This window comes from Aegilops tauschii, chromosome 4, assembly GCF_002575655.3.
Source record: "Aegilops tauschii subsp. strangulata cultivar AL8/78 chromosome 4, Aet v6.0, whole genome shotgun sequence".
NCBI classification, from domain to species: Eukaryota; Viridiplantae; Streptophyta; class Magnoliopsida; order Poales; family Poaceae; genus Aegilops; species Aegilops tauschii.
This window is the reverse complement of record NC_053038.3, coordinates 155697214-155722904: the sequence shown is the minus strand read 5'-3', so window position 1 is coordinate 155722904 and position 25691 is coordinate 155697214. Positions and strand designations below refer to the sequence as shown.

Sequence of the window (25691 nt, the reverse complement as noted above, 5' to 3'; positions counted from 1 at the left end):
CTGCATATCCAGCGATACAAAAGTTGTTTTTTCTAACCTTTCCTACACCTGCACCGGAAGGATCAGATCAACTGCTGTTTTTTTTTTTAACAACATCAACTCCTGTTTGGGCAGTAGCCCAAGTGGTGCTGGAAGAGAATCCTCCAAATTCCACCGATTCACCTGTCAAGATAATTGTTCTCAAAAAAGAAAAGAAAAAAACCTGTCAAGATAATTCGGACTTGTGGAGGGTTACTGAACCGCATCCTTCTTGGTTTGTTCCTCTTAGAATTTCTCTGTCTGGTTCCCATTCCTGCCTGGCACCGCTGCATCCCTGGACTTCTTTTTTGAGGGGCCGCTGCATCCCTGGACTTGTCGTCTCATCAGGGATTGCAATCTCTGTTTTGGCTGCTTGGTAGTTCTTGAGGCGATTTGTTGCCTTGTTTGGGGCAATAAAATCCAGCTTGTTCTTCTTCTTTATCGTTCGGTGCTGCTGCTTTCAGTTCCCACTCTTGGCATTATTCTGCCCACGGGAGGGAGGGCCCCTCCTGGCAAAGATTGGATTATGGGTTGATTAGTACTCCATATATTTATGCAGCTCATCAGGGAGTCTCTTGTTTTGGTGCATGCAAATGTGGGCAGAAAGCGGAAGGGACCAAGCAGTAGGCAGCCCCCTCTATATATTTATGCGATTGGGGCCAGCTTTTGGTCATTGGGAAAGGCTTGCTTGTCCTCCCATCTCTTCTTCTCTCCCTCTCTCTCTCTCTCTCCTTGTGTGTGTGTTTTTTCCTGGGAGAAGAAAGAGGGACAGAGAGAGGAATAAAAAGGTGGGCAAGGACATGGAGATGGCCATGATTTCACCTCAGGCCCTTCCTCTCTCCCCAAACACTTCCCGATAGATTCCATCCCCTCTCTATCATCCTGGGTTTCCTCCCACCTTTTTCTCATCTTAATTGCAAAGGTTTCTGCGGGATAACATTTGTTTTGGTGAGTCGTATAAATCTTTCCCTTCTTTTTATGTTGCTTTTCTCACTCCCCCCCCCCCCCCCCCCCCCCCTATTTCAACTTGTTGAAACTTGCAGCCATTCTAGATGATAGAGCCAGCCGGCCGGCTCCCCTGATGCTTGGATTTTATTTTCTAGGAGGAAATTCAGAGGTGATTTATTGTCTTGGGTTTCATCTTCACACTGGTTTTCACATGCAACCCGCTGCCTCGATTGCGTGCTAGTATTGCCTTGTACTAGTACAATACCCGCACATTTATTCTTTGTGCTAGTAGACTAGATGTTCTTGATGGGTCTTTATTTGTTTCCAGTACAGCCCGATCCCCACATAAATGCAAAGTTTAGCCAACTAATTTTGTAATTTATGGGTCAATTTCAGGGGACACTCTAGCTAGCTCTGGTGAAGAAGAATCAACAAGAGTGAGTTTGGAGAGGGAGAAAGGGATGGAAGGCGAGAGCTTCTCGGGGATGGGCAATGGAGGCGGCGGCGGCGGCGGCGGCGGAGGGGGGCACCACCAGGTGGTGGACGGGAAGCTGATCCAGACGTTCCACAAGAGCTTCGTACAGGTGCAGAGCATCCTGGACCAGAACCGGATGCTCATCTCCGAGATCAACCAGAACCACGAGTCCCGGGCGCCGGACAGCCTCACCCGCAACGTCGGCCTCATCCGGGAGCTCAACAACAACATCCGCCGCGTCGTCGGCCTCTACGCCGACCTCTCTGCCTCCTTCGCGCACCGTGGCGCCGCCATGGACGGCGGCTCCTCGGAGGGCGACTCCTCGGGCACGCTGCGCTCCTCCGATGCCGCCGGCCGCGCCGCCGCCGCCGGACAGAAGCGCGTCCGGCCCGGCTAGCTTGGCCCGACCGGATGGTACTTGGCATCGCCATGGATGCTGTGTAGCAGCTAGCGAGGAAGGATGTGAGTTACTGATGAGATGTTTGCTACTCCTACTTACTACTAGTACTAGGCTAGTTCTTCCTTGCTTAACTTCTTGCCGTGCTTCTTCTTCTTCTTTGCCGCAAAGTGCTTCTTCAACCCTGATGGTGAGAAAAAAAAATAACTTTTCTGTACAAGTCCATGTGACGATGAGCAAAAAACACCAGTTCTTGATAATCTGCAGCCTTACTACATGTAGAATCTAGTCACCTGGCTGATCTCAGGTATGCCAGCCAGGTATACAGTTAATCTGAGAGATCTGGGAGTTCTTGAGTAGTATTTTCTTCTTACTTTGGTAATTTGAAACTATCTTTCTCTAGGTGATTTGTGAGGGGAAAATTAAAATACCGTTGCCCTTGGATTGGGATGGACCATGTTGATCCTGAAATTCGCATGTACTGATGCAAAGTGCAAAGCTTTACAGCTTTTACCAATCTGCTGCTGCTCCCCCCCTTCTCCCCTGTCATCTTTCCCTTCTGTCCTGTTGCAAACCATGATGAAAAGTTTGATGACGACTTGCTTCTACTGCTAGATCAGCTCACTCATCATCTGATGAGTTGGTGGAGTGTAGATAAGGTTCTCCTTTTGTGCATGCCCAAGTAGCCAAAAAATAACATGGGGGTGTTCTTTCTTTCTAGTGGGCATCTGCAAGATGCTGGACATCATCAGCGGCAGGAGGAGGACAGAAAAAAAAGGTTGCAATAATTTTTGGGCTGCCAATCATAGTTTACAAAACCATGGCCAGAATCTTATTTGAGACAGTGGCCTCTGGCCTGTGTGTGTGGCATCTTGCTCGGTCCCTGATCTAAGCATACGAACCTTGTTGACCACTGATTTGGCATGCTGAATAGTGTCAATGGGTGCCCATTTGTTATCTGTCTACGGTAACAAACCCAAAAAGTAATCTACCTCTTTATCTATATCTATATCGATATATGAGAGTTCTTGAGATCCAACAAATCTCACCCGTTGAATTGCATCTATTCAACGGTCTATGTCGCCCTGGTATTTAGCACCTCGGCTTTTTAATATTATTATGCCCAATATTAATGTCAACATTAACCAGTTTTTACCTAATATTAACATGCATTTTATATCTAATGTCAACAAACATGCAACTTGGATCTTGCCTAATACTAACGCGCAATACAATTAGTATCTTATCTTATACTCCTTCCGTTCCTAAATACTTGTCTTTCTAGGCATTTCAACAAGTGACTACATACGGAGTAAAATGAGTGAATTTACACTCTAAAATATGTCTACATACATCTGTATGTGATAGTCATTTGAAATGCCTAGAAAGACAAGTATTTAGGAACGGAGGGAGTATTAATGTGCATTGCACATGCACTATTACTCCTGATGTAGAACATAGCTGGCTAAACGGGATGGGCCGGCCCGGCATGGCCCGGCCGATTGTAATCGTGCCTGGCACAGCCCGGCCCGGCCCGCCTAGGCACGATTATTATACGGGTAATGCCGTGCCGGCGCGCGTGCTGCAGCCTGCAGCCCAGGCACGGTCCAGCTGCTCAGGCACGCTAGTCTGACTGCTATTTGGCTCATTGTATGTTTTTTAGCCAATTTTTACCTGGCTATATAGGGATATATAAAAAAATAAAAGATAATCGGGTCTGCGTGCCGGCCTGCCTGCTCAGCCTAGCAGCCCAAGCATGGCCCAGGGCGTGCCGTGTGTTGGGCCCGGCCCGTTTAGCCCGTGCCGTGCCTGGCCCATGTGGGCCGTGCCGGCGAGCTCGCGGGCCGGCCTGGTTGACCCGGCCCATTTGGCCAGCTTTAATATAATGTAGAAAGGGAAAACACGTGGCTCCCTCTAGTCGACACAGGCGGCGAGTCCGACCTAGACTCCACCTCCCATTATTCATCCATCCTTCCCTCGCTGTAGCCTGAGCTGTCCGGTGAAAAATCTAGCCATGCTTTTGAGGAGAGCAGCGGCGAGGCGTTTCCTTCCGGCGCTGACCCGGCGAGCAACACAGTCGGGTAGCGCTTTGTCCCGACGAGTTGTTCAGCCGGGAGGCGTGCGAAGTGCTCGGCAAGGCGATCTTGGCCAGGGATGTTGTGGATCTGGCGTCTGCTGGTGGGCGAGGTCTGCAGGTCACCCGGCTGTGGTTGGCGGATCTAGTGGCGCAAGGTCGTGTGGTGGCTGGTTGGCACGAGGTGGGGCCATGGCGGCTAGCAGAAAGCAGAGTATACGAGTCGGTGCCCTAGCGAGGACCTCCTGGTCAGCAGCCTGCAATGGCCTAGGTTGCTCAGTCTAATAACGCTCTAACCCTCGGATCTAGAGCACGTTTCCTCTAGTGGCTCGCTCTTGCGCTCGGGCTAGGACGTGCGGCTCATATCCGGTGATGGGTGTGTCCGACATTGGTTTGCAGTTTGTCTGGACGAAAGTCATGCAATTGCTTGTTGCAGGTGATGACAATTTTTGTTTTCTTTGTTGGAGGCATCATGGAGGAGTTTGACACCTCTCCATCCTTGAGTTCTCCTTTCCACGTGAAAACCTAAATCTGACTTGTTGGATCAGCGATGGTGACACTCTTAGCGTTGTTCCTTCCATGGAAGCATCTGTTAGAAGGGAGTGTAAGATTTGATAGGAAGCGTTGAACCCTTTACTCGGGCCGCATGTATATTTATGAAAGGATTGCCGTGGCTTACAAGGTTTGGAATATCGCTAGGATACTTCCAGAATACATCAAGAGAGGGAGATATAACTTGGAGAGGAAGAACAGAACAGAAGAAGAGATAGGAACAGAATACAGTTTAAACAACTATCTCTACAAACTCTATTCTAACATCCTCCCTCAATCCAAACCTATGAAAATTTCTCTAGGTTTAGATTGTACTTGAACTCATTCAGTCTCCTCGTAGTAAGTGGTTTGGTGAAGCCATCAGCAAGTTGATCTCCTGTGGGAATAAACTTGATGTCAAGTAGCTTTCGTGCTACTCTTTCTCTCACAAAATGAAAATCAACTTCTATGTGTTTTGTACGTGCATGGAACACAGGATTCGCTGAAAGGTAGGTTGCACCAATGTTGTCACACCACAACCTTGCAGCTTGTGGAGTTTTGATTCCCAACTCATATAGAAGAGTCTGAATCCACATAACTTCGGCAGTTGCATTAGCAAGAGCTTTGTATTCTACTTCAGTACTAGACCTTGACACAGTAGCCTGTTTCCTTGCACTCCATGACACAAGGTTTGATCCCAGAAATACAGCAAAACCACCTGTTGACCTTCTATCATCAGGGCACCCTGCCCAGTCAGCATCTGAGTATGCACTAACTAGCATGGATGATGACTTAACAATCTTGATTCCAAGTCCCATTGTAAACTTTAGATACCTCAGAATTCTTTTTACCGCAGTCCAATGAACTGTACTTGGTGCATGCAAAAACTGACACACTTTGTTGACAGAATATGAAATATCAGGCCTAGTCAACGTTAAATAGTGTAGAGCACCAACACTACTCCTATAGTTCGTTGCATCACTTGGTCCAAGTAATTCACCTCCTTCAATTGTAAGTTTCTCAGTAGTGGAAATTGGTGTACTTACTGGTTTGCAATGTTCCAGTCCTACCCTTCTCAGAATATCTGTGGTGTACTCCCTACGTTCCTGAATATAGGGTGTATAGTTTATGGCACGGAAATTAAAGAACACACGTGGAGGGTAAATTTTACAAGTTTTGGGCGAGATTACACCTGACTAATTGACATGAGAAAATAGAGGACCTTGCATAATATAAGGAAATGTAATCAAATCCCTAAAAAAATTATTCAAACAAGTGGTGCAACGCAATACACCTTATATTTCGGATTTTTTCTCAAAAATCTATACACCTTATATCAAGGAACGGAGGGAGTATTTCTCTTGTGTAAGAAGTATTCCATCCTTGATTTGTTTTACTTCTATACCAAGAAAATAATGAAGATCACCCAAATCTTTGAGTGCAAACTCCACATTAAGGTCACGGAACTAGCAACAATGATATCATCAACATAAACAAGAACAAACATAGAGATGTTGCCTTTGTGATAGAAGAATAATGAGGTATCTGCCTTGCTTCGAATAAAGCCAAGTTGTTGTAACTGAGTGCTCAACCTGGAATACCAGGCTCTTGGGGCCTGTTTTAAGCCATACAAAGCTTTGTCTAACTTACAGACAAAATGAGGTGTGCTTTTGTTTTCATACCCTGGTGGTTGCCGCATGAACACTTCTTCCTCAAGAACACCATGAAAAAACGCGTTCTGGACGTCTACCTGACGTAAGATCCACCCTCTGGAAATAGCAATAGATAATACAAGTCGAATAGCAGCTTCCTTAACAACAGGGCTAAAGGTATCCTCATAATCAATTCCAAATCTTTGTTTAAACCCATTTGCAACCAATCTGGCCTTGTATCTATCTATACTTCCATCAGACTTTCTTTTAATCTTATAAACCCACTTGCAATCAATCAAATTCTTTCCCTTTGTTGGTGGTACAAGATGCCATGTTTTATTTTTCATGAGTGCTTGGTATTCATTGTCCATAGCCCCTTTGCATTCTTTGTGAGCAAGAGCTTCGGCTAAATGAGTAGGTTCACCTGAACTAGTGAGGAAAGCATACTTGCGAGGATCATACCTTACTCTTCCGTCCTTGTATTCCTTAGGCTTGAATAATCCAGATTTTGACCTGGTATGGCGCTGAGGAATTTTCGGTGACACACGTGTAGCAGTTGTTGCAGTTTCTACATCGCCAGAACCGGCCGCAGAAGATCCAGCCGAATCAGCCTGGACTGCCGCGCCGCAGGGCTCCAGATCCAAGGTGGGCACGGGATCCGGCGAGATCTGCCTCGTACCAGACGCCTCAGCAGGGGAGCTCCGCATGGCACTGTTGGCGGGGTCCACCCTGGTCGGGCTGTCGGCCCCAGAGCGTGCCGGCTCCCATGCAGCGTGTGCAGACGGGCTGCGCCCCGCGCCGTCTGGGTCCACACCTGGACCTCGGTCGGCCACGGACTCAGCAGGTGGACTTGTCCCACCACTTGGCGCCTCAGGAGACGCGGGGAACGCCGCTACGCGCCGAGCGACAGGGCTGTCAGCCTGGGATCGCGCGCGGCTATCATCCTGGGACCGCGTGCCTTCTCAGGAACCGCAGTTCTGCACCAAATCTGCATCGGATCCAGCGCGGTTTTCGTCCTCTTCTGCACACATAAAATCATAGCCAAAAGCTGCATTTTTTTCATTAGTTTCTGAATTTTCTTCCGGACTAGACACATGATCATGTTCTATTAATTCTCCCCTGTGATCAGTACGTGGCAAAGAATCCGAGAGAAGAGAGATTTCAGCTCGAAGAAGGGCTCCCGCATTTGGATGAAGTTTGGGAAAAGGGAAAATAGTTTCATCAAAAAATCACATCCCGAGAGATGTAGATGCGTCCAGTTGAAACTTCTAGACACTTGTAGCCCTTATGAAGACTGCTATAGCCAAGGAAGACACATTGAGTGGACCGAAACTCTAGTTTGTGGCGATTATATGGACGAAGATTCGGATAGCATGCACAACCAAAAACTTTGAGGGAATTATAATCTGGTTTTTGATGAAACAATCGTTCTAAGGGAGTTGTGTTTCCAATAACCTTACTAGGCAAACGATTGATAAGATAAGTGGCGGCGATGAAAGCTTCATCCCAATATTTTAGAGGCATAGATGCATGAGCAAGAAGGGAAAGACCAACTTCAATGATGTGACGGTGTTTGCGTTCGGCAGAACCATTCTGTTGGTGTGCATGGGGACACGAAACATGATGCTCAATGCCTATGCTTCGAAAGAAGGAGTTGAGTTTCTCATACTCTCCTCCCCAGTCACTCTAGACTGTAATGATTTTCTTGTTAAATTGACGCTCAACAAGTTTTTGGAATTCTTGGAAGACAGAGAAAACTTCGGATTTGAACTTAAGTAAGTATATCCATGTAAACTTACTATAATCATCAATGAAGCTAACATAATATTTCTTTCTTCCGAAGGAATCTCTGGCATGACCCCATACATCACTGAATATCAGTTCCAACGGAGCATGACACACACTATTTGATCTAGGATAGGGGAGTTGGTGACTCTTGGCACATTGACAAGCATCACAAACAGACTCTTTATTCTCACGACTAGACAATTGAAGATTGCCTTTATTCACTACTTGATCAACTATTTTTAATGAAGGATGACCTAATCTTTGATGCCACCTCTCTAAGGATGGCTTGACGATGAAGTAGACTTGGCGATGACGCTTGCGGCTAAAAGCTCTTGATGTGATAGGATATAGACCACCGACGCATCTACCGTGATGGAGGAGCTCCCTCGTTGCTCGATCATTGATGAAAAAATACTTGGGATGAGTTTCAAAGAAGATGTTATTATCAGCGGACAAACGAGACATGGAAGCAAGATTTTTGTTGGCTTGTGGAACATGAAGGGCATCCTTTAGAAGAAGATCACGTTTAACATTAGGGAAATTAATAGAGGATTGACCAATGTGACATATGTCCATACCTCCTCCACTTGCGGCGGTGTTTATCTGATCATTGCCATAGTATCTTTCTCGATTTGCAAGCTTCTCCAACTCGCTGGTGACATGATCTGTGGCTCTAGAATCAGCATACCAGATGGTGTCTCCAGCTTCTTCTTGCTCCCTGATGGCTGCAGCTACGTGGCGCTTTTCGGGCACGTAATCTTCATCGTAGTGGTGCCAACAGTCTTTCACCTCATGTCCTGACTTTTGGCAGAGCTGGCAACGCGGCCTGGTGTTGGAGTAGGAGGCGCCGGAGGGGCATGGGCCAGAGTTGTTGGCGCGCCCACGCCCGCTGTTGTTGCCGTTGCCGCGCCCGCACCCCTGGTGACCGCGGTGACCACGGCCTCGGCCTCCAGTGCCGCGACCACGTGTGACAGAGTTAACTGATGACTGGCGGAGATTGTTACCTTGTAGCAGATTCATGCGAGCTTCAAAGCTTAGCAACTGGTTGTAAAGCTCCTGGACGGTCACCGGCTCGATATGTGCAGCCAGGGCTGAGATCACAGGGTTATACTCGATGTCCAGCCCTTTGAGCACATAGGAGGTTAGCTCTCCTTCAGAGAGGGGATCACCGGTGCAGGCGATCTCATCGGCGAAGGCTTTGATCTTCGCCAGATACTTCGGCATGCCCATGTTCCCTTTGTACAGATTGGCGAGGGCGATGCGGGTGTTGACGATCTGCGCTTGCGTTGTTGGGAATCGTAGCATAATTTTAAAATTTTCCTACGCTCACCAAGATGCATCTATGAAGTCTACTAGCAACGAGGGGAAAGGAGTGCATCTACATACCCTTGTAGATCGCGAGTGGAAGCGTTCCAATGAACGTGGATGACGGAGTCGTACTCGCCGTGATCCAAATCACCGATGACCGAGTGCCGAACGGACGGCACCTCCGCGTTCAACACACGTACGGTGCAGTGACGTCTCCTCCTTCTTGATCCAGCAAGGGGGAAGGAGAGGTTGATGGAGATCCAGCAGCACGACGGCGTGGTGGTGGATGCAGCGGGATGTCGGCAGGGCTTCGCCGAGCTTATACGAGAGAGAGAGGTGTTGCAGGGGAGGACGGAGGCGCCCAAGGCTGTTGTGTTGCTGCCCTCCCTCCCCCCCTTTATATAGGCCCCCTTGGGAGGGGGGGGGGCGCCGGCCAAACCCATCTAGGGTGGGGGGCGGCGGCCAAGGGGGGTGCCTTGCCCCCCAAGGCAAGTGGGAAGCCCCCCACCCTAGGGTTCCCAACCCTAGGCGCATGGGGGAGGCCCATGGGGGGGCGCCCAGCTCACTAGGGGCTGGTTCCCTTCCCACTTCAGCCCACGGGGCCCTCCGGGATAGGTGGCCCCACCTGATGGACCCTCGGGACCCTTCCGGTGGTCCCGGTACAATACCGGTAACCCCCGAAACTTTCCCGGTGGCCGAAACTTGACTTCCTATATATAATTCTTCACCTCCGGACCATTCCGGAATCTCTCGTGACGTCCGGGATCTCATCCGGGACTCCGAACAACTTTCGGGTTTCCGCATACACATATCTCTACAACCCTAGCGTCACCGAACCTTAAGTGTGTAGACCCTACGGGTTCGGGAGACATTCAGACATGACCGAGACGCCTCTCCGGTCAATAACCAACAGCGGGATCTTGATACCCATGTTGGCTCCCACATGTTCCACGATGATCTCATCGGATGAACCACGATGTCGAGGATTCAATCAATCCCGTATGCAATTCCCTTTGTCAATCGGTATGTTACTTGCCCGAGATTCGATCGTCGGTATCCCAATACGTTGTTCAATCTCGTTACCGGAAAGTCTCTTTACTCGTACCGCAATGCATGATCCCGTGACTAACGCCTTAGTCACATTGAGCTCATTATGATGATGCATTACCGAGTGGGCCCAGAGATACCTCTCCGTCACACGGAGTGACAAATCCCAGTCTCGATCCGTGCCAACCCAACAGACACTTTCGGAGATACCCGTAGTGCACCTTTATAGTCACCCAGTTACGTTGTGACGTTTGGCACACCCAAAGCACTCCTACGGTATCCAGGAGTTGCACGATCTCATGGTCTAAGGAAAAGATACTTTACATTGGAAAAGCTCTAGCAAACGAAACTACACGATCTTTTATGCCATGCTTAGGATTGGGTCTTGTCCATCACATCATTCTCCTAATGATGTGATCCCGTTATCAATGACATCCAATGTCCATAGTCAGGAAACCATGACTATCTGTTGATCAACGAGCTAGTCAACTAGAGGCTTACTAGGGACACGTTGTGGTCTATGTATTCACACATGTATTACGATTTCCGGACAATACAATTATAGCATGAACAATAGACAATTACCATGAACAAAGAAATATAATAATAACCATTTATTATTGCCTCTAGGGCATATTTCCAACAGTCTCCCACTTGCACTAGAGTCAATAATCTAGTTACATTGTGATGAATCGAACACCCATTGCGTCCTGGTGTTGATCATGTTTTGCTCTAGGGAGAGGTTTAGTCAACGGATCTGCTACATTCAGGTCCGTATGTACTTTACAAATATCTATGTCTCCATTTTGAACACTTTCACGAATGGAGTTGAAGCGACGCTTGATATGCCTGGTCTTCCTGTGAAACCTGGGCTCCTTCGCAAGGGCAATAGCTCCAGTGTTGTCACAGAAGAGAGTCATCGGGCCCGACGCATTGGGAATCACCCCTAGGTCGGTAATGAACTCCTTCATCCAGACTGCTTCCTGTGCTGCCTCCGAGGCTGCCATGTACTCCGCTTCACATGTAGATCCCGCCACGACGCTTTGCTTGCAACTGCACCAGCTTACTGCTCCTCCATTCAAAATATACACGTATCCGGTTTGTGACTTCGAGTCATCCAGATCTGTGTCGAAGCTAGCGTCGACGTAACCCTTTACGACGAGCTCTTCGTCACCTCCATAAACGAGAAACATATCCTTAGTCCTTTTCAGGTACTTCAGGATATTCTTGACCGCTGTCCAGTGTTCCATGCCGGGATTACTTTGGTACCTTCCTACCAAACTTACGGCAAGGTTTACATCAGGTCTGGTACACAGCATGGCATACATAATAGACCCTATGGCCGAGGCATAGGGGATGACACTCATCTTTTCTATATCTTCTGCCGTGGTCGGGCATTGAGCCGTGCTCAATTGCACACCTTGCAATACAGGCAAGAACCCCTTCTTGGACTGATCCATATTGAACTTCTTCAATATCTTGTCAAGGTATGTACTTTGTGAAAGACCAATGAGGCGTCTTGATCTATCTCTATAGATCTTGATGCCTAATATAAAAGCAGCTTCTCCAAGGTCCTTCATTGAAAAACACTTATTCAAATAGGCCTTTATACTTTCCAAGAATTCTATATCATTTCCCATCAATAATATGTCATCCACATATAATATGAGAAATGCTACAGAGCTCCCACTCACTTTCTTGTAAACACAGGCTTCTCCATAAGTCTGTGTAAACCCAAACGCTTTGATCATTTCATCAAAGCGAATGTTCCAACTCCGAGATGCTTGCACCAGCCCATAGATTGAGCGCTGGAGCTTGCATACTTTGTTAGCATTCTTAGGATCGACAAAACCTTCCGGCTGCATCATATACAACTCTTCCTTAAGGAAGCCATTAAGGAATGCCGTTTTGACGTCCATCTGCCATATCTCATAATCATAGTATGCGGCAATTGCTAACATGATTCGGACGGACTTCAGCTTCGCTACGGGTGAGAAAGTCTCATCGTAGTCAACCCCTTGAACTTGTCGATAACCCTTAGCGACAAGTCGAGCCTTATAGATGGTCACATTACCATCCGCGTCCGTCTTCTTCTTAAAGATCCATTTGTTTTCTATGGCTCGCCGATCATCGGGCAAGTCAGTCAAAGTCCATACTTTGTTTTCATACATGGATCCTATCTCGGATTTCATGGCTTCTAGCCATTTGTCAGAATCCGGGCCCGCCATCGCTTCTTCATAGTTCGAAGGTTCACCGTTGTCTAACAACATGATTTCCAGGACAGGGTTGCCGTACCACTCTGGTGCGGAACGTGTCCTTGTGGACCTACGAAGTTCAGTAGCAACTTGATCCGAAGCTTCATGATCATCATCATTAACTTCCTCCCCAGTCGGTGTAGGCACCACAGGAACATTTTCCCGCGCTGCGCTACTTTCCGGTTCGGAAGGGGTGACTATCACCTCATCAAGTTCCACTTTCCTCCCACTCAATTCTTTCGAGAGAAACTCCTTCTCCAGCAAGGACCCGTTCTTGGCAACGAAGATCTTGCCTTCGGATCTGAGGTAGAAGGTATACCCAATAGTTTCCTTAGGGTATCCTATGAAGACGCATTTTTCCGACTTGGGTTCGAGCTTTTCAGGTTGAAGTTTCTTGACATAAGCATCGCATCCCCAAACTTTTAGAAACGACAGCTTAGGTTTCTTTCCAAACCATAATTCATACGGTGTCGTCTCAACGGATTTCGACGGAGCCCTATTTAAAGTGAATGCGGCAGTCTCTAAAGCATAACCCCAAAATGAGAGCGGTAAATCGGTAAGAGACATCATAGATCGCACCATATCCAATAGAGTGCGATTACGACGTTCGGACACACCGTTTCTCTGAGGTGTTCCAGGCGGCGTGAGTTGTGAAACTATTCCACATTTCCTTAAGTGTGCACCAAACTCGTGACTTAAATATTCTCCACCACGATCTGATCGTAAGAAATTTATTCTCCTGTCACGTTGATTCTCAACCTCACTCTGAAATTCCTTGAACTTTTCAAAGGTTTCAGACTTGTGTTTCATTAGGTAGACATACCCATATCTACTTAAGTCATCAGTGAGAGTAAGAACATAACTATATCCTCCGCGAGCCTCAACACTCATTAGACCGCACACATCGGTATGTATGATTTCCAATAAGTTGGTTGCTCGCTCCATTGTTTCGGAGAACGGAGTCTTGGTCATCTTACCCATGAGGCATGGTTCGCACGTGTCAAATGATTCGTAATCAAGAGACTCCAAAAGTCCATCTGCATGGAGCTTCTTCATGCGCTTGACACCAATGTGACCAAGGCGGCAGTGCCACAAGTATGTGGGACTATCGTTATCAACTTTACATCTTTTGGTATTCACACTATGAACATGTGTAACATCACGTTCGAGATTCATCAAAAATAAACCATTGACCAGCGGGGCATGACCATAAAACGTATCTCTCAAATAAATAGAACAACCATTATTCTCGGATTTAAATGAGTAGCCATCTCGAATTAAACGAGATCCAGATACAATGTTCATTCTCAAAGCTGGCACTAAATAACAATTATTGAGGTTTAAAACTAATCCCGTAGGTAGATGCAGAGGTAGCGTGCCGACGGCGATCACATCGACCTTGGAACCATTCCCGACGCGCATCGTCACCTCGTCCTTCGCCAGTCTCCGTTTATTCCGTAGTTCCTGTTTTGAGTTACAAATATGAGCAACCGCACCGGTATCAAATACCCAGGAGCTACTACGAGTACTGGTATGGTACACATCAATTACATGTATATCACATATACCTTTGGTGTTGCCGGCCTTCTTGTCCGCTAAGTATTTGGGGCAGTTCCGCTTCCAGTGACCACTTCCCTTACAATAAAAGCACTCAGTTTCAGGCTTGGGTCCATTCTTTGACTTCTTCCCGGTAACTGGCTTACCGGGCGCGGCAACTCCCTTGCCGTCCTTCTTGAAGTTCTTCTTACCCTTGCCCTTCTTGAACTTAGTGGTTTTATTCACCATCAACACTTGATGTTCTTTTCTGATTTCCACCTCCGCTGATTTCAGCATTGAATATACCTCAGGAATGGTCTTTTCCATCCCCTGCATATTGAAGTTCATCACAAAGCTCTTGTAGCTTGGTGGAAACGACTGGAGGATTCTGTCAATGACCGCGTCATCCGGGAGATTGACTCCCAGCTGGGATAAGCGGTTGTGTAACCCAGACATTCTGAGTATGTGCTCACTAACAGAACTATTCTCCTCCATTTTACAGCTGAAGAACTTGTCGGAGACTTCATATCTCTCGACCCGGGCATGAGCTTGGAAAACCATTTTCAGCTCCTCGAACATCTCATATGCTCCATGTTTCTCAAAACGCTTTTGGAGACCCGGTTCTAAGCTGTAAAGCATGCCGCACTGAACGAGGGAGTAATCATCAGCACGCTGCTACCAAGCGTTCATAACGTCTTGGTTCTCTAGGATTGGTGCTTCACCTAGCGGTGCTTCTAGGACATAATCTTTCTTGGCTGCTATGAGGATGATCCTCAGGTTCCGGACCCAGTCCGTATAGTTGCTGCCATCATCTTTCAGCTTGGTTTTCTCTAGGAACGCGTTGAAATTGAGGACAACGTGGGCCATTTGATCTACAAGACATAGTGTAAAGATTTAGACTAAGTTCATGATAATTAAGTTCATCTAATCAAATTATTTAATGAACTCCCACTCAGATAGACATCCCTCTAGTCATCTAAGTGAAACATGATCCGAGTCAACTAGGCCGTGTCCGATCATCACGTGAGACGGACTAGTCAAGATCGGTGAACATCTCCATGTTGATCATATCTTCTATACGACTCATGCTCGACCTTTCGGTCCTCCGTGTTCCGAGGCCATGTCTGTACATGCTAGGCTCGTCAAGTCAACCTAAGTGTATTGCGTGTGTTCCGAGGCCATGTCTGTACATGCTAGGCTCGTCAACACCCGTTGTATTCGAACGTTAGAATCTATCACACCCGATCATCACGTGGTGCTTCGAAACAACGAACCTTCGCAACGGTGTACAGTTAGGGTGAACACTTTCTTGAAATTATTATAAGGGATCATCTTATTTACTACCGTCGTTCTAAGCAAATAAGATGCAAAAACATGATAAACATCACATGCAATCAAATAGTGACATGATATGGCCAATATCATTATGCTCCTTTGATCTCCATCTTCGGGGCACCATGATCATCTTCGTCACCGGCATGACACCATGATCTCCATCATCATGATCTCCATCATTGTGTCTTCATGAAGTCATCACGCCAACGATTACTTCTACTTCTATGGCTAACGCGTTTAGCAACAAAGTAAAGTAATTTACATAGCTTTTATTCAATGACACGCAGGTCATGCATAATAATAAAGACAACTCCTATGGCTCCTGCCGGTTGTCATACTCATCGACATGCAAGTCGTGATTCCTATTACAAGAATATGATCAATCTCATACATCACAAATATCATTCATCACATCTTCTGGCCATATCACATCACATAACACATGCTGCAAAAAACAAGTTAGACGTCCTCTAATTGTTGTTGCAAGTTTTTACGTGGTTTGTAGGTTTCTAGCAAGAACGTTTCTTACCTACGTATGACCACAACGTGATTTGCCAATTTCTATTTACCCTTCATAAGGACCCTTTTCATCGAATCCGTTCTGACTAAAGTAGGAGAGACAGACACCCGCTAGCCACCTTATGCAACTAGTGCATGTCAATCGGTGGAACCTGTCTCACGTAAGTGTACGTGTAAGGTCGGTCCGGGCCGCTTCATCCTACAATGCCGCCGAAACAAGAAAAGACTAGTAGCGGCAAGAAGAATTGGCAAACTCAACGCCCACAACTGCTTTGTGTTCTACTCGTGCATAGTAACTACGCATAGGCCTGGCTCATGATGCCACTGTTGGGAATCGTAGCATAATTTTAAAATTTTCCTACGCTCACCAAGATGCATCTATGGAGTCTACTAGCAACGAGGGGAAAGGAGTGCATCTACATACCCTTGTAGATCGCGAGCGGAAGCGTTCCAATGAACGTGGATGACGGAGTCGTACTCGCCGTGATCCAAATCACCGATGACCGAGTGCCGAACGGACGGCACCTCCGCGTTCAACACACGTACGGTGCAGCGACGTCTCCTCCTTCTTGATCCAGCAAGGGGGGAAGGAGAGGTTGATGGAGATCCAGCAGCACGACGGCGTGGTGGTGGATGCAGCGGGATGTCGGCAGGGCTTCGCCGAGCTTATACGAGAGAGAGAGGTGTTGCAGGGGAGGAGGGAGGCGCCCAAGGCTGTTGTGTTGCTGCCCTCCCTCCCCCCTTTATATAGGCCCCCTTGGGAGGGGGGGGGGTGCCGGCCAAACCCATCTAGGGTGGGGGGCGGCGGCCAAGGGGGGTGCCTTGCCCCCCAAGGCAAGTGGGAAGCCCCCCACCCTAGGGTTCCCAACCCTAGGCGCATGGGGGGAGGCCCATGGGGGGGTGCCCAGCCCACCAGTGGCTGGTTCCCTTCCCACTTCAGCCCACGGGGCCCTCCGGGATAGGTGGCCCCACCCGGTGGACCCCCGGGACCCTTCTGGTGGTCCCGGTACAATACCGGTAACCCCCGAAACTTTCCCGGTGGCCGAAACTTGACTTCCTATATATAATTCTTCACCTCCGGACCATTCTGGAATCTCTTGTGACGTCCGGGATCTCATCCGGGACTCCGAACAACTTTCGGGTTTCCGCATACACATATCTCTACAACCCTAGCGTCACCGAACCTTAAGTGTGTAGACCCTACGGGTTCGGGAGACATGCAGACATGACCGAGACGCCTCTCCGGTCAATAACCAACAGCGGGATCTGGATACCCATGTTGGCTCCCACATGTTCCACGATGATCTCATCGGATGAACCACGATGTCGAGGATTCAATCAATCCCGTATGCAATTCCCTTTGTCAATCGGTATGTTACTTGCCCGAGATTCGATCGTCGGTATCCCAATACCTTGTTCAATCTCGTTACCGGCAAGTCTCTTTACTCGTACCGCAATGCATGATCCCGTGACTAACGCCTTAGTCACATTGAGCTCATTATGATGATGCATTACCGAGTGGGCCCAGAGATACCTCTCCGTCACACGGAGTGACAAATCCCAGTCTCGATCCGTGCCAACCCAACAGACACTTTCGGAGATACCCGTAGTGCACCTTTATAGTCACCCAGTTACGTTGTGACGTTTGGCACACCCAAAGCACTCCTACGGTATCCGGGAGTTGCACGATCTCATGGTCTAAGGAAAAGATACTTGACATTGGAAAAGCTCTAGCAAACGAAACTACACGATCTTTTATGCTATGCTTAGGATTGGGTCTTGTCCATCACATCATTCTCCTAATGATGTGATCCCGTTATCAATGACATCCAATGTCCATAGTCAGGAAACCATGACTATCTATTGATCAACGAGCTAGTCAACTAGAGGCTTACTAGGGACACGTTGTGGTCTATGTATTCACACATGTATTACGATTTCCGGACAATACAATTATAGCATGAACAATAGACAATTACCATGAACAAAGAAATATAATAATAACCATTTATTATTGCCTCTAGGGCATATTTCCAACATGCGTCTGGGCAGCGAAGGAGGCGTGGATGGCACTCCACACCTCGGTCGGCGTCTGAAGAGTAGCGACCTGCGCAAGAATCTCACGTGACAGAGACCCCATAAGGTATCCTTGTACCTGTTGCTGCTGGGCGTACCAGATCGACTGGGCGTAGTTGAAGACTTGCTCCTCTTTCCCATCTTTGGTGATGGTGATGGTAGGAGGGGGCGCCGGGCTTGCGGCGTCCAGGAAGTGCTCCATTTGTGCTCCCTTTATTTGGGGTAGCACGATGGCCTTCCAGAGGAGGAAGTTCGTCCTCGTGAGCTTCTCAGATGGAGGAGACCCGAGAGAGGAGACGCTGATGTAGGAGGAGGAAGATGCATAGGTGGATGGTGTGGATTGGGTGGACAGTGTACTCATGGTGGAACCGATCAGGGCGGTATTGGTGGCAGCGATGGTGGAAGCAGCGGTGCTGGCGTTGGTGCCTGACATGATTTCTCTCGATGTCTCTCTCTGGATAGGTTTCAGGTTTCTCTCTCGATCAACTAGATCGATCTTTCAGGAAAGCTAGACGTACGAGAGGAAGGGCTCTGATGACTATGTAAGATTTGATAGGAAGCGTTGAACCCTTTGCTCGGGCCGCATGTATATTTATGGAAGGATTGTCGTGGCTTACAGGGTTTGGAATATCGCTAGGATACTTCCAGAATACATCGAGAGAGGGAGATATAACTTGGAGAGGAAGAACAGAACAGAAGAAGAGATAGGAATAGTATACAGTTTAAACAGCTATCTCTACAAACTCTATTCTAACAGGGAGAGCGGGAGATTTGGTGGAATAGTTGATGGATATTGTATTGAGCCTCACGGGCGAGTATACATAGGAGTACAGACTTGGAGGGCAAGAAGCCTTTCCTAGAGATAAGGTAGGAGACGGATTACAAATCCAAGACTACCAAATATATGTAGACCAAATATATCTCTAACATACCTCCGCAGTCGTAGCGGTACGTTGCGAACAATAGAAGCGTCGTGGACGGTCAGACTGGAGAGAATAGCAGCCGACGGGCTGACATCCTCCCGCAATCGTAGCAGGAGCGTCGTGGACGGTGTCGCATCGCGAACATGTTGACTGTAAAGGAAGCCGACGAGTTGCTCAAGCGGATGATAGCCCTTTCTGCCATTTGTCGAAGCAGCCGAGAGCGTAGGGTGGTGTAGCCATGGTCGAGGTAGCCGTGCGAAGAACGCCGTGGTCGATGTCGAGTCAGGGTAGCCGATGTCGAAGTAGTCGTTGTGGAGCCGCGAGCGTAAGGAGCCGCCGAGTTAGTCATGGGCGCATTGGTGTCGGAGTAGTGGTGCATCGGGAAGAAGATGTTGTTGACAACGCGTCGCGCCGGGTTTGCCAAGCCCGGAGTCACATCATAGACGAAGGCACGCGCCGGTGTTGCCAGCATCAGGCATGCGTAGACGGACGAAGACAAAGTTGACCAAGCGTCGCACCAGGCTTGCCAGGCCCGGTGACACGACGTGGACGAAGGCACGGCTCGGTGTTGCCAGCACCGGGCATGCGTAGACGAGGGACCTGCATGAGCTGTACGCCATGTCGAGTAGTCAGAGGGGCCAGCAGAGGAGGAGACTCGATGGCGGTTGTGGCGCCAATCAGCGTGAAGCCGATGTCACCAACAGTGGTCGGAGTAGACGAAGTGGTCGGGGTAGATGACGGTGACGCTAGCGATGGGCTGGTGCTGGACGAAGACGAAGGGGCTGGACTGGCGGCGCGGCTCGAGTGAGCGAGCTGCAGCGGCGCCGAAGAAGAGCGGCGGCGGCTAGGTTAGGAGTGCGGCGGCGTTGTTTGAAGTAGGCGAAGAACCCGACAGCATGGCGAAGACCAGCGCGGACGGCGGCGTTCCCACGCCAAGGGAGGCGGTGTGGCACATACCACGAGAAGTTGACGCGCGGGGACGGCGGTGGACCGCGGGTCGCGGCGCTCCGGCCTGAAGGGGCGACGCAGCGGCAGCAAGCGGGTCGAGGCGACGGCAGGAAGACCACGGGGGGGGGGGGGGGTGGCGGGGAGTGCGTGCCGTGGCGCTGCGGCCTGAAGAGGCGATGCAACGACGACGCGCGAGTCGGTGCAGCCGCGGGGGCGGCCTCGGGCGACGGCGGAGACCGTGTGCCATGCTCGCTACGGCCCGATGGGACGACGTAGCGGCAGCGCGAGGGTCAATGCAACCACGAGACGACCTGGAGAGGACGGCCTCGGGGTGGCTGTAGACCGCGGGCCGTGACACTACGACCCGAAGGGGCAACACTGCGGCAGCGCGCAGGTCGGTGCAGTCGCGGGGAGAACCACAGGGCGATGCAGTAGCAGCCCGATGCTCGATCGGTGTAAGGCGTGCTGTACTCGGAACAATCTTCATGGGACTTGCGGAGATGCGTACGGATGGTTGATCAGACCGAAAGCACGGTGGGCGAGATCAAGAAGAGCAGACCAGTCGTGGCAGTAGCGGGACACGAGCTATGCACGAGACCTGAACCGGACATCGTGCATGCGTGCAAGTATAAACTCGCACTGGATGCATGGACGTGCGATCAAGACAAGACATGCACGTGATGCTCTAGTCTCACTACTAGGGAAAAGCCTAGCATTAGTGCGGGTTTTTGGCCTATCAGTAGCGCGGGTAACCGCGCTACTGTTACGGCGCTAGAGCTAAAGGTTAGCAGTAGCGTTTGTTAACACGCGCTACTGCTATATCTACTTAGTAATAGCACGTCCTGCAACAGGCGAACTAGTAGTAGCGCGTCTCACTGCCCGCGCTGCTACTATTATTCCGTATTCTATTTCTTTTTTATTTTATGTCGTATTCATACATCTTTATACAAGTTTTCATAGAATAGCAATTTAGAGATTGTTTTTTACATTCTAATGAGTTATTAAATCACTAGGTGAAAGAACAACAGATTAGTTTCAAATGGATGGATCCTAAGTGACCAAGTCATGGATTATCACGATAATCCATGACTTGATCACTTAGGATCCATCCACTTGAAACTCACCCGCGGTTCTTTCACTCAATGATATAATAACTCATCATCATCATCATCATATCTAACATTCTTAAGAAATTGATCCCCACTAATTCCAATTCTCTTAACATGCACAATGTCCACATCACCAATTCAGTTCCCACTACCACTTGCAATCCTTCCACGTCAATAATTATGAACATGCAGTGTTCCACGAAAACAGTTTTGGCACCTCAGCTTTCTAGAAAAAGAATAAAAGGAATCTTAAAGAAATCGTGTGATTTAGGAAGCTACCGATTGTTTCCCCTTCTACGTGACCTCCAGGCTTCAGTAACCGACAAGTCCATCTAATATACTCCATAGGGAGAGCTCTTCGTGTCGCAAATCCGCATAGGCCACAACCTCCACCGTGCGTGGAGTTCGCAAAGGCAGCCCCAGCCAGATCTGGTGTGGGATCACCGCCACTGCCATCTGCTGAGAAAGTGAAAAGGACAGAGCTTCTCTCTCGCTGGCTAGACTTAGGCACGCAACCTGCCGCACCCCACGAATCCAAGTGAGATGGCCAGGTCCATCGATGAGAGGAACAACACTGGCGTCGGGACCAAGATGCCCCCGTTGCAGCCTACACGCGCCTAGCACCGCCCGCCCGGCCACCTCCAAGTGTGATGACTCCGTTTCCTCAAGGACGACCTCCCAACACAACGATGCCGCCGGATCTGAAATGACCTCAGGCGCCCCCGCTACACAGTCCGTTTGTGGAGTTGCATCGTTCGCATCGTCTCCCACCACAACTTGGTATCCCCCCGTTTGCTCTAAGATCATTTCATGTTGGCCAGGCCATGTCACATACAGTTGATCACGTTTTCTATTGCATTGTTGATCCCAAAAGGACATATGTTGTATCATGGATTCATGGTTACAACTACAGATGCATACCAATATGATTATTTCCCATATGTTCGAGATCTTTGTCTCTCTTTTTTTGAACTTGCAGAGCTTTCTCTTTGTCATATGAAGTGGGTAAGGGCTTTGGTCTGATTGCCAAGTTCATTTGGAATAGCAAAGGTAGAAAGCACCGGATCACGAATTTCGGTTTAAATAGCAAAGATAGAATAGAAAAGATCGAAAGTGCTAATGTGATCACGAGCTGCAGTGGTCTCGTTATCTGTACCGCTCGCATCTCTCGTGATGGGCCAGGGTGGTTGGCTATTTCCAGGTGGAATTTCCGGTGCATAATTGTTATTACGGCCCATGGCCCAGCAGTCGGATGCAATAATGGATACGCCGTTACTCAGGCCCGTCGCGGAACAGAAATTCTACGTCGCGGATCAGAAATTCAGCCACGATATGAGCCGTCTCCAAGGAGATTCTGTATGAACAGCGATAGCTTCGTACTTTCATTTAATGCATCTTCCCATTGGAGTGACCCATCAATCTTATGCGACACGCTATTTATTCAGCTCCGTCCCAGTGGTGGCCTCATGGCACAAATTTGTAGATGTACACAATCGTATCCGAGCCTTTTCAACTAGCAGCTCAACCATGTCTGCATCATCGTCCTCGGTAGGCCAGGAGGAGATCTTGCCCCTCGTTCCTTGTACAGAGTGCGGACGGGTGTACTGTTGGATTGCTCGGTCTGGACCGAACGCTGGTCGTCGATTCTACAAGTGTGTGAATAAGGATGTGAGTTTGTGTGCATAATGGAGTTGAACCATCTTTTTTCTTTTTCTTACTGATGTCTGATTAGGTTTTCTGTTTGCAGAGGTGACTATGGATACATGAGATCTTCGGAAGAGTACCGTGCGCAGTTGCTCGGTAACCAGCTGGTTGCAGATTGTTAGGTTGTCCCCACGCATATACTACCAGCAGCTTACTTGCATCGTCGAGTTATATCTGGCGAACCAGTCGAGCAAAGGAGGCGCAGAGGGGAGGTTGTGCCAGATGTCCGAGCGGAGCAGCAACCATGGAAGGGGAAGGCTCGGGCGTCCCAGGTCCATTGTCCGACCTGAAGGTGCTTGTTATGTTAGTAGGCGCCCTTTTGGTGGTCGCAGTGCTTATGTTAATGGCTCTAGTCAAAATACAGCGGTCCGTCTAGCTCCACATTACACAAACGACTCAAAAAAGTTGTGGTCCAAAAAAACAAATAAAACGATGACAATTACGGACACCCAGAGACACGGCGAGGCAACTTGTCATGCAGTTATTATTCAGGCAAGTTCATAAGCATTATGGGTACATCAGTAAATAAAAATACAGCAGTCGCTCTAGCTCAACATTACACAAACGACTCAGACGATCATATTTTGAGCCCGAGCTCAGCCGCTTTGTGGCAGTTGTTCCTGCGATGTCCTTCAACGCCACAATTCTTGCATCTTCCAGGCTTCCGAGGCTGTTTCGGCACATCACCGCGATCAGGACACGTAGTTCGCTTATGTCCTTCACGTTGATATGTCGTACAATATCTTGTTCTCTTACTGAGCCTTCGTATGGCGCCTTCTCCCAACTTGTTGTAGGCCTACCCAATTCCTTCCCCTTGGCGGGAGGCAACAACCCCTCCAGCATATTCCCTGATTCATTTCCCGAGTTGATATCATTGTTGACCATCGCTCCATGGGTCGCCATATCAACTCCCACTTGCTCAGGTTCTGCCTCATCTTGGTTCACAACGACACCATTTTCAGCCATGCGGTCCTCCAGGCCAAGACTGTCTCTAATATCCGCAAATGGCTTCATTTCTGCAGCACAATGCTTGAACAGTGCTACCAGCCGTTCATATGCTTGTACACTTGCATCCCCCATTCGTACGAGCTCCATCGCTTGCATGTACATGTTGATATGCCTGTAACTAAATGAGTTGTTGTTGTTGTTAGCATTGTCCTTCTGTTATTGGCTTAGATGTGGAGGTAGGATGTCCCGGGCGTCTCTTGTCCAACGCTTCACTATGTGTTTCTTTGGCATTTTTGTTACATGGATGAAGTCTAGAACCTACATTACAAAATTCGTTCCATGAGTAAATGATTGGAAAACAAATTAACCACAAAAATCTTTCACTAAATGTTGTCAATGTAAGTACCTTTAGAATATGGCTGCACAGCAGTCCCATGTGAGTGAATTGGCCGCATTCACAGTCAAATTCCTCTCCACCGTCCACCACGGTAACCTTGTATGAAACCATGCACCACTTCTCTCTCCGTGCTGCATCGGTATGGATTGCAACATATGATTTCCCTTTCTCTACCTCTTCCACCTGGTAAGCACACATTCCTATGTTATATGCCCAAATTGCTCGAACATCACTCTGGTTTATATCTTGCCAGCATGCCTTTCTGTAGCCATGTTAGCTCGAAACAGTGGCCTCCCCTGCAAATACAAATGTAGGTCAGAGATATCAACAAGGGGGACCAGCCAAAAAATGAACTATCAACTTGTATATCTTGCAATTCTGGTATGTTTTTCTTCATAATTTTCCTCTGCTTCCTTGTCGAACCGCAACACCATGTATTTCCTCACAAATAGGTGCATTGGGCAGCCCGGGGGCATATAGTTCTTCAACATATGGTTCGCACTTTCAGTCCGCTGAGTACTAGTCATTTTTGCATAGAACATACCTTTGAAGTAAGGTTTTGCCCATTTGTGCCGGATCTCATATAGCTGTGTCATGTACTCATTTGACTTCGGGTTATATTTATCAGTTAGGAACTTCCAGGCTTCTTCGAACTCATCAACCGTCAACATGTGATTAACAACCTTGTGAAATTCTGCTTGGAAATCACTCTTCTTTGAGTACAGTTGACCCAACGATTTCTTTGCCTTCTTAAGCACGTGCCACTTGCACCACCGGTGCGCTGTGCTTGGCATCACATTCCGTATAAACCTCCATTGCACGGTTCTGGTATGCAAAACACAGAGGTACTAAATCTGTTAGACATTGTTATCAAACTCATCGCATTATACCCGTAATCCAGTTTTTACCTGTGAGAATTGTTTGTGGCGCCTTCCCACCCATCATTCTGACAAATTCTGAGAAAACCCATTTCAAGGTTTCGACCTTCTCATCCCTTACCAACACGCCGGCTAGTATAATGCTCTGAAAGTGGTTGTTAACTCCAACAAAAAGCCCGAACGGCATGTCATACAGGTTGGTCCTGTATGTGGTATCAAATGTCACCACGTCCCCAAAGAAAGTGTACTGTAGCCTGCTGTTTCCATTTTCCCACATCAGAGTACCAATCCTTCCATCTTTGTCGGCTTGCACTCTGTATGTGAATTGCTGATCCTTAGCACCTAGCTCTTGAAACACCTCCATTGTCTTCCGGACATCATCCTCTGCCTAGTCGCGACCAATTTTTCCACACAAGTTCCGCAAAGCTGTTTTCGTGAACGGTTCATTCGCCATCTTCCCAAAAAAGCTCTGTATGATGCTGTACACTTTCGACAGGTTCACATTATTTTCCCTGAGTTGCTTCACAAAATCTCTGTTGTATACGTCTATATGTTTGTGGGATGGCCAGTGTAATGTTTGCCCATATGTCGGAGACAATGAGTGGTTGTGCTCGTCCCGGTGCTCTGCTATATACCACCCATTATCCTTTGGCCGTAGCAGTCTAACCAAGGCAGGACATTCACATCATCAGGAACGAGTATTCTCCACGATTGGTTTACCATGGTACATTTTTTAATCCAAAAATATTATCAGACAATTCATAAAATAATTAGAAAAATTAAACTACAAGTCAGCACCAAATGAGCAAAGGAAATCTTACCGCA

At 48.2% G+C, this 25691-nt stretch overlaps 3 protein-coding genes and 1 non-coding gene across 6 annotated transcripts; 1 reads left to right on the top strand and 3 right to left on the bottom strand.

The window, feature by feature from the left end:
• Positions 1 to 320: 320 nt before the first annotated feature.
• LOC109733023 (protein ELF4-LIKE 4) lies at positions 321 to 2197 on the top strand. 3 transcript variants are annotated; one of them, XM_020292225.4, is made up of 3 exons: positions 321 to 966; positions 1062 to 1135; positions 1363 to 2197. In XM_020292225.4, exon 3 carries the CDS (start codon positions 1428 to 1430, stop codon positions 1836 to 1838), a length of 411 nt encoding a protein of 136 aa, XP_020147814.1. In that variant the 5' UTR covers positions 321 to 966; positions 1062 to 1135; positions 1363 to 1427; the 3' UTR covers positions 1839 to 2197. The 3 variants fall into 3 exon arrangements, with proteins under 3 accessions (XP_020147814.1, XP_045083576.1, XP_020147815.1); XM_045227641.2 differs by having other exon boundaries at positions 338 to 966; positions 1071 to 1135; XM_020292226.4 differs by lacking the exon at positions 1062 to 1135 and having other exon boundaries at positions 345 to 966.
• Positions 2198 to 4748: 2551 nt separating this feature from the next.
• On the bottom strand, positions 4749 to 9113 carry LOC141021724 (uncharacterized). Its single transcript, XM_073497582.1, has 3 exons — positions 8462 to 9113; positions 6194 to 7053; positions 4749 to 5243 (listed from the first exon to the last, which is right to left on the bottom strand). The coding sequence occupies exons 1-3, from the start codon at positions 9111 to 9113 to the stop codon at positions 4749 to 4751; spliced, it is 2007 nt and encodes a 668-aa protein (XP_073353683.1).
• On the bottom strand, positions 8909 to 9047 carry LOC120963674 (small nucleolar RNA Z247). Its single transcript, XR_005755424.1, has one exon. It is a non-coding gene; the product is annotated as a small nucleolar RNA Z247 (small nucleolar RNA).
• A 14694-nt stretch (positions 9114 to 23807) lies between the features above and the next one.
• Positions 23808 to 25230, bottom strand: LOC123493649 (protein FAR1-RELATED SEQUENCE 5-like). Its single transcript, XM_073497580.1, has 5 exons — positions 24897 to 25230; positions 24533 to 24769; positions 24274 to 24284; positions 23998 to 24171; positions 23808 to 23909 (listed from the first exon to the last, which is right to left on the bottom strand). The coding sequence occupies exons 1-5, from the start codon at positions 25228 to 25230 to the stop codon at positions 23808 to 23810; spliced, it is 858 nt and encodes a 285-aa protein (XP_073353681.1).
• Positions 25231 to 25691: the final 461 nt, after the last annotated feature.

Bases quoted from the DNA above. Each gene is read 5' to 3' on its own strand.
- LOC109733023 (XM_020292225.4), top strand. From the start codon at position 1,428: ATGGAAGGCGAGAGCTTCTCGGGGATGGGCAATGGAGGCGGCGGCGGC.
- LOC141021724 (XM_073497582.1), bottom strand. From the start codon at position 9,113: ATGGGCATGCCGAAGTATCTGGCGAAGATCAAAGCCTTCGCCGATGAG. The intron at 7,054-8,461 runs GTATGGACATAT...GTTCCTGAGAAG, and splicing joins CACCGCCGCAAGTGGAGGAG to GCACGCGGTCCCAGGATGAT. The intron at 5,244-6,193 runs GTAGACGTCCAG...CTTGGAATCAAG, and splicing joins GAGGGTGGATCTTACGTCAG to ATTGTTAAGTCATCATCCAT.
- LOC123493649 (XM_073497580.1), bottom strand. From the start codon at position 25,230: ATGGAGGTGTTTCAAGAGCTAGGTGCTAAGGATCAGCAATTCACATAC. The intron at 24,770-24,896 runs GTAAAAACTGGA...TGCCAAGCACAG, and splicing joins GCCACAAACAATTCTCACAG to CGCACCGGTGGTGCAAGTGG. The intron at 23,910-23,997 runs GTACTTACATTG...TTTGTAATGTAG, and splicing joins TGTGCAGCCATATTCTAAAG to GTTCTAGACTTCATCCATGT.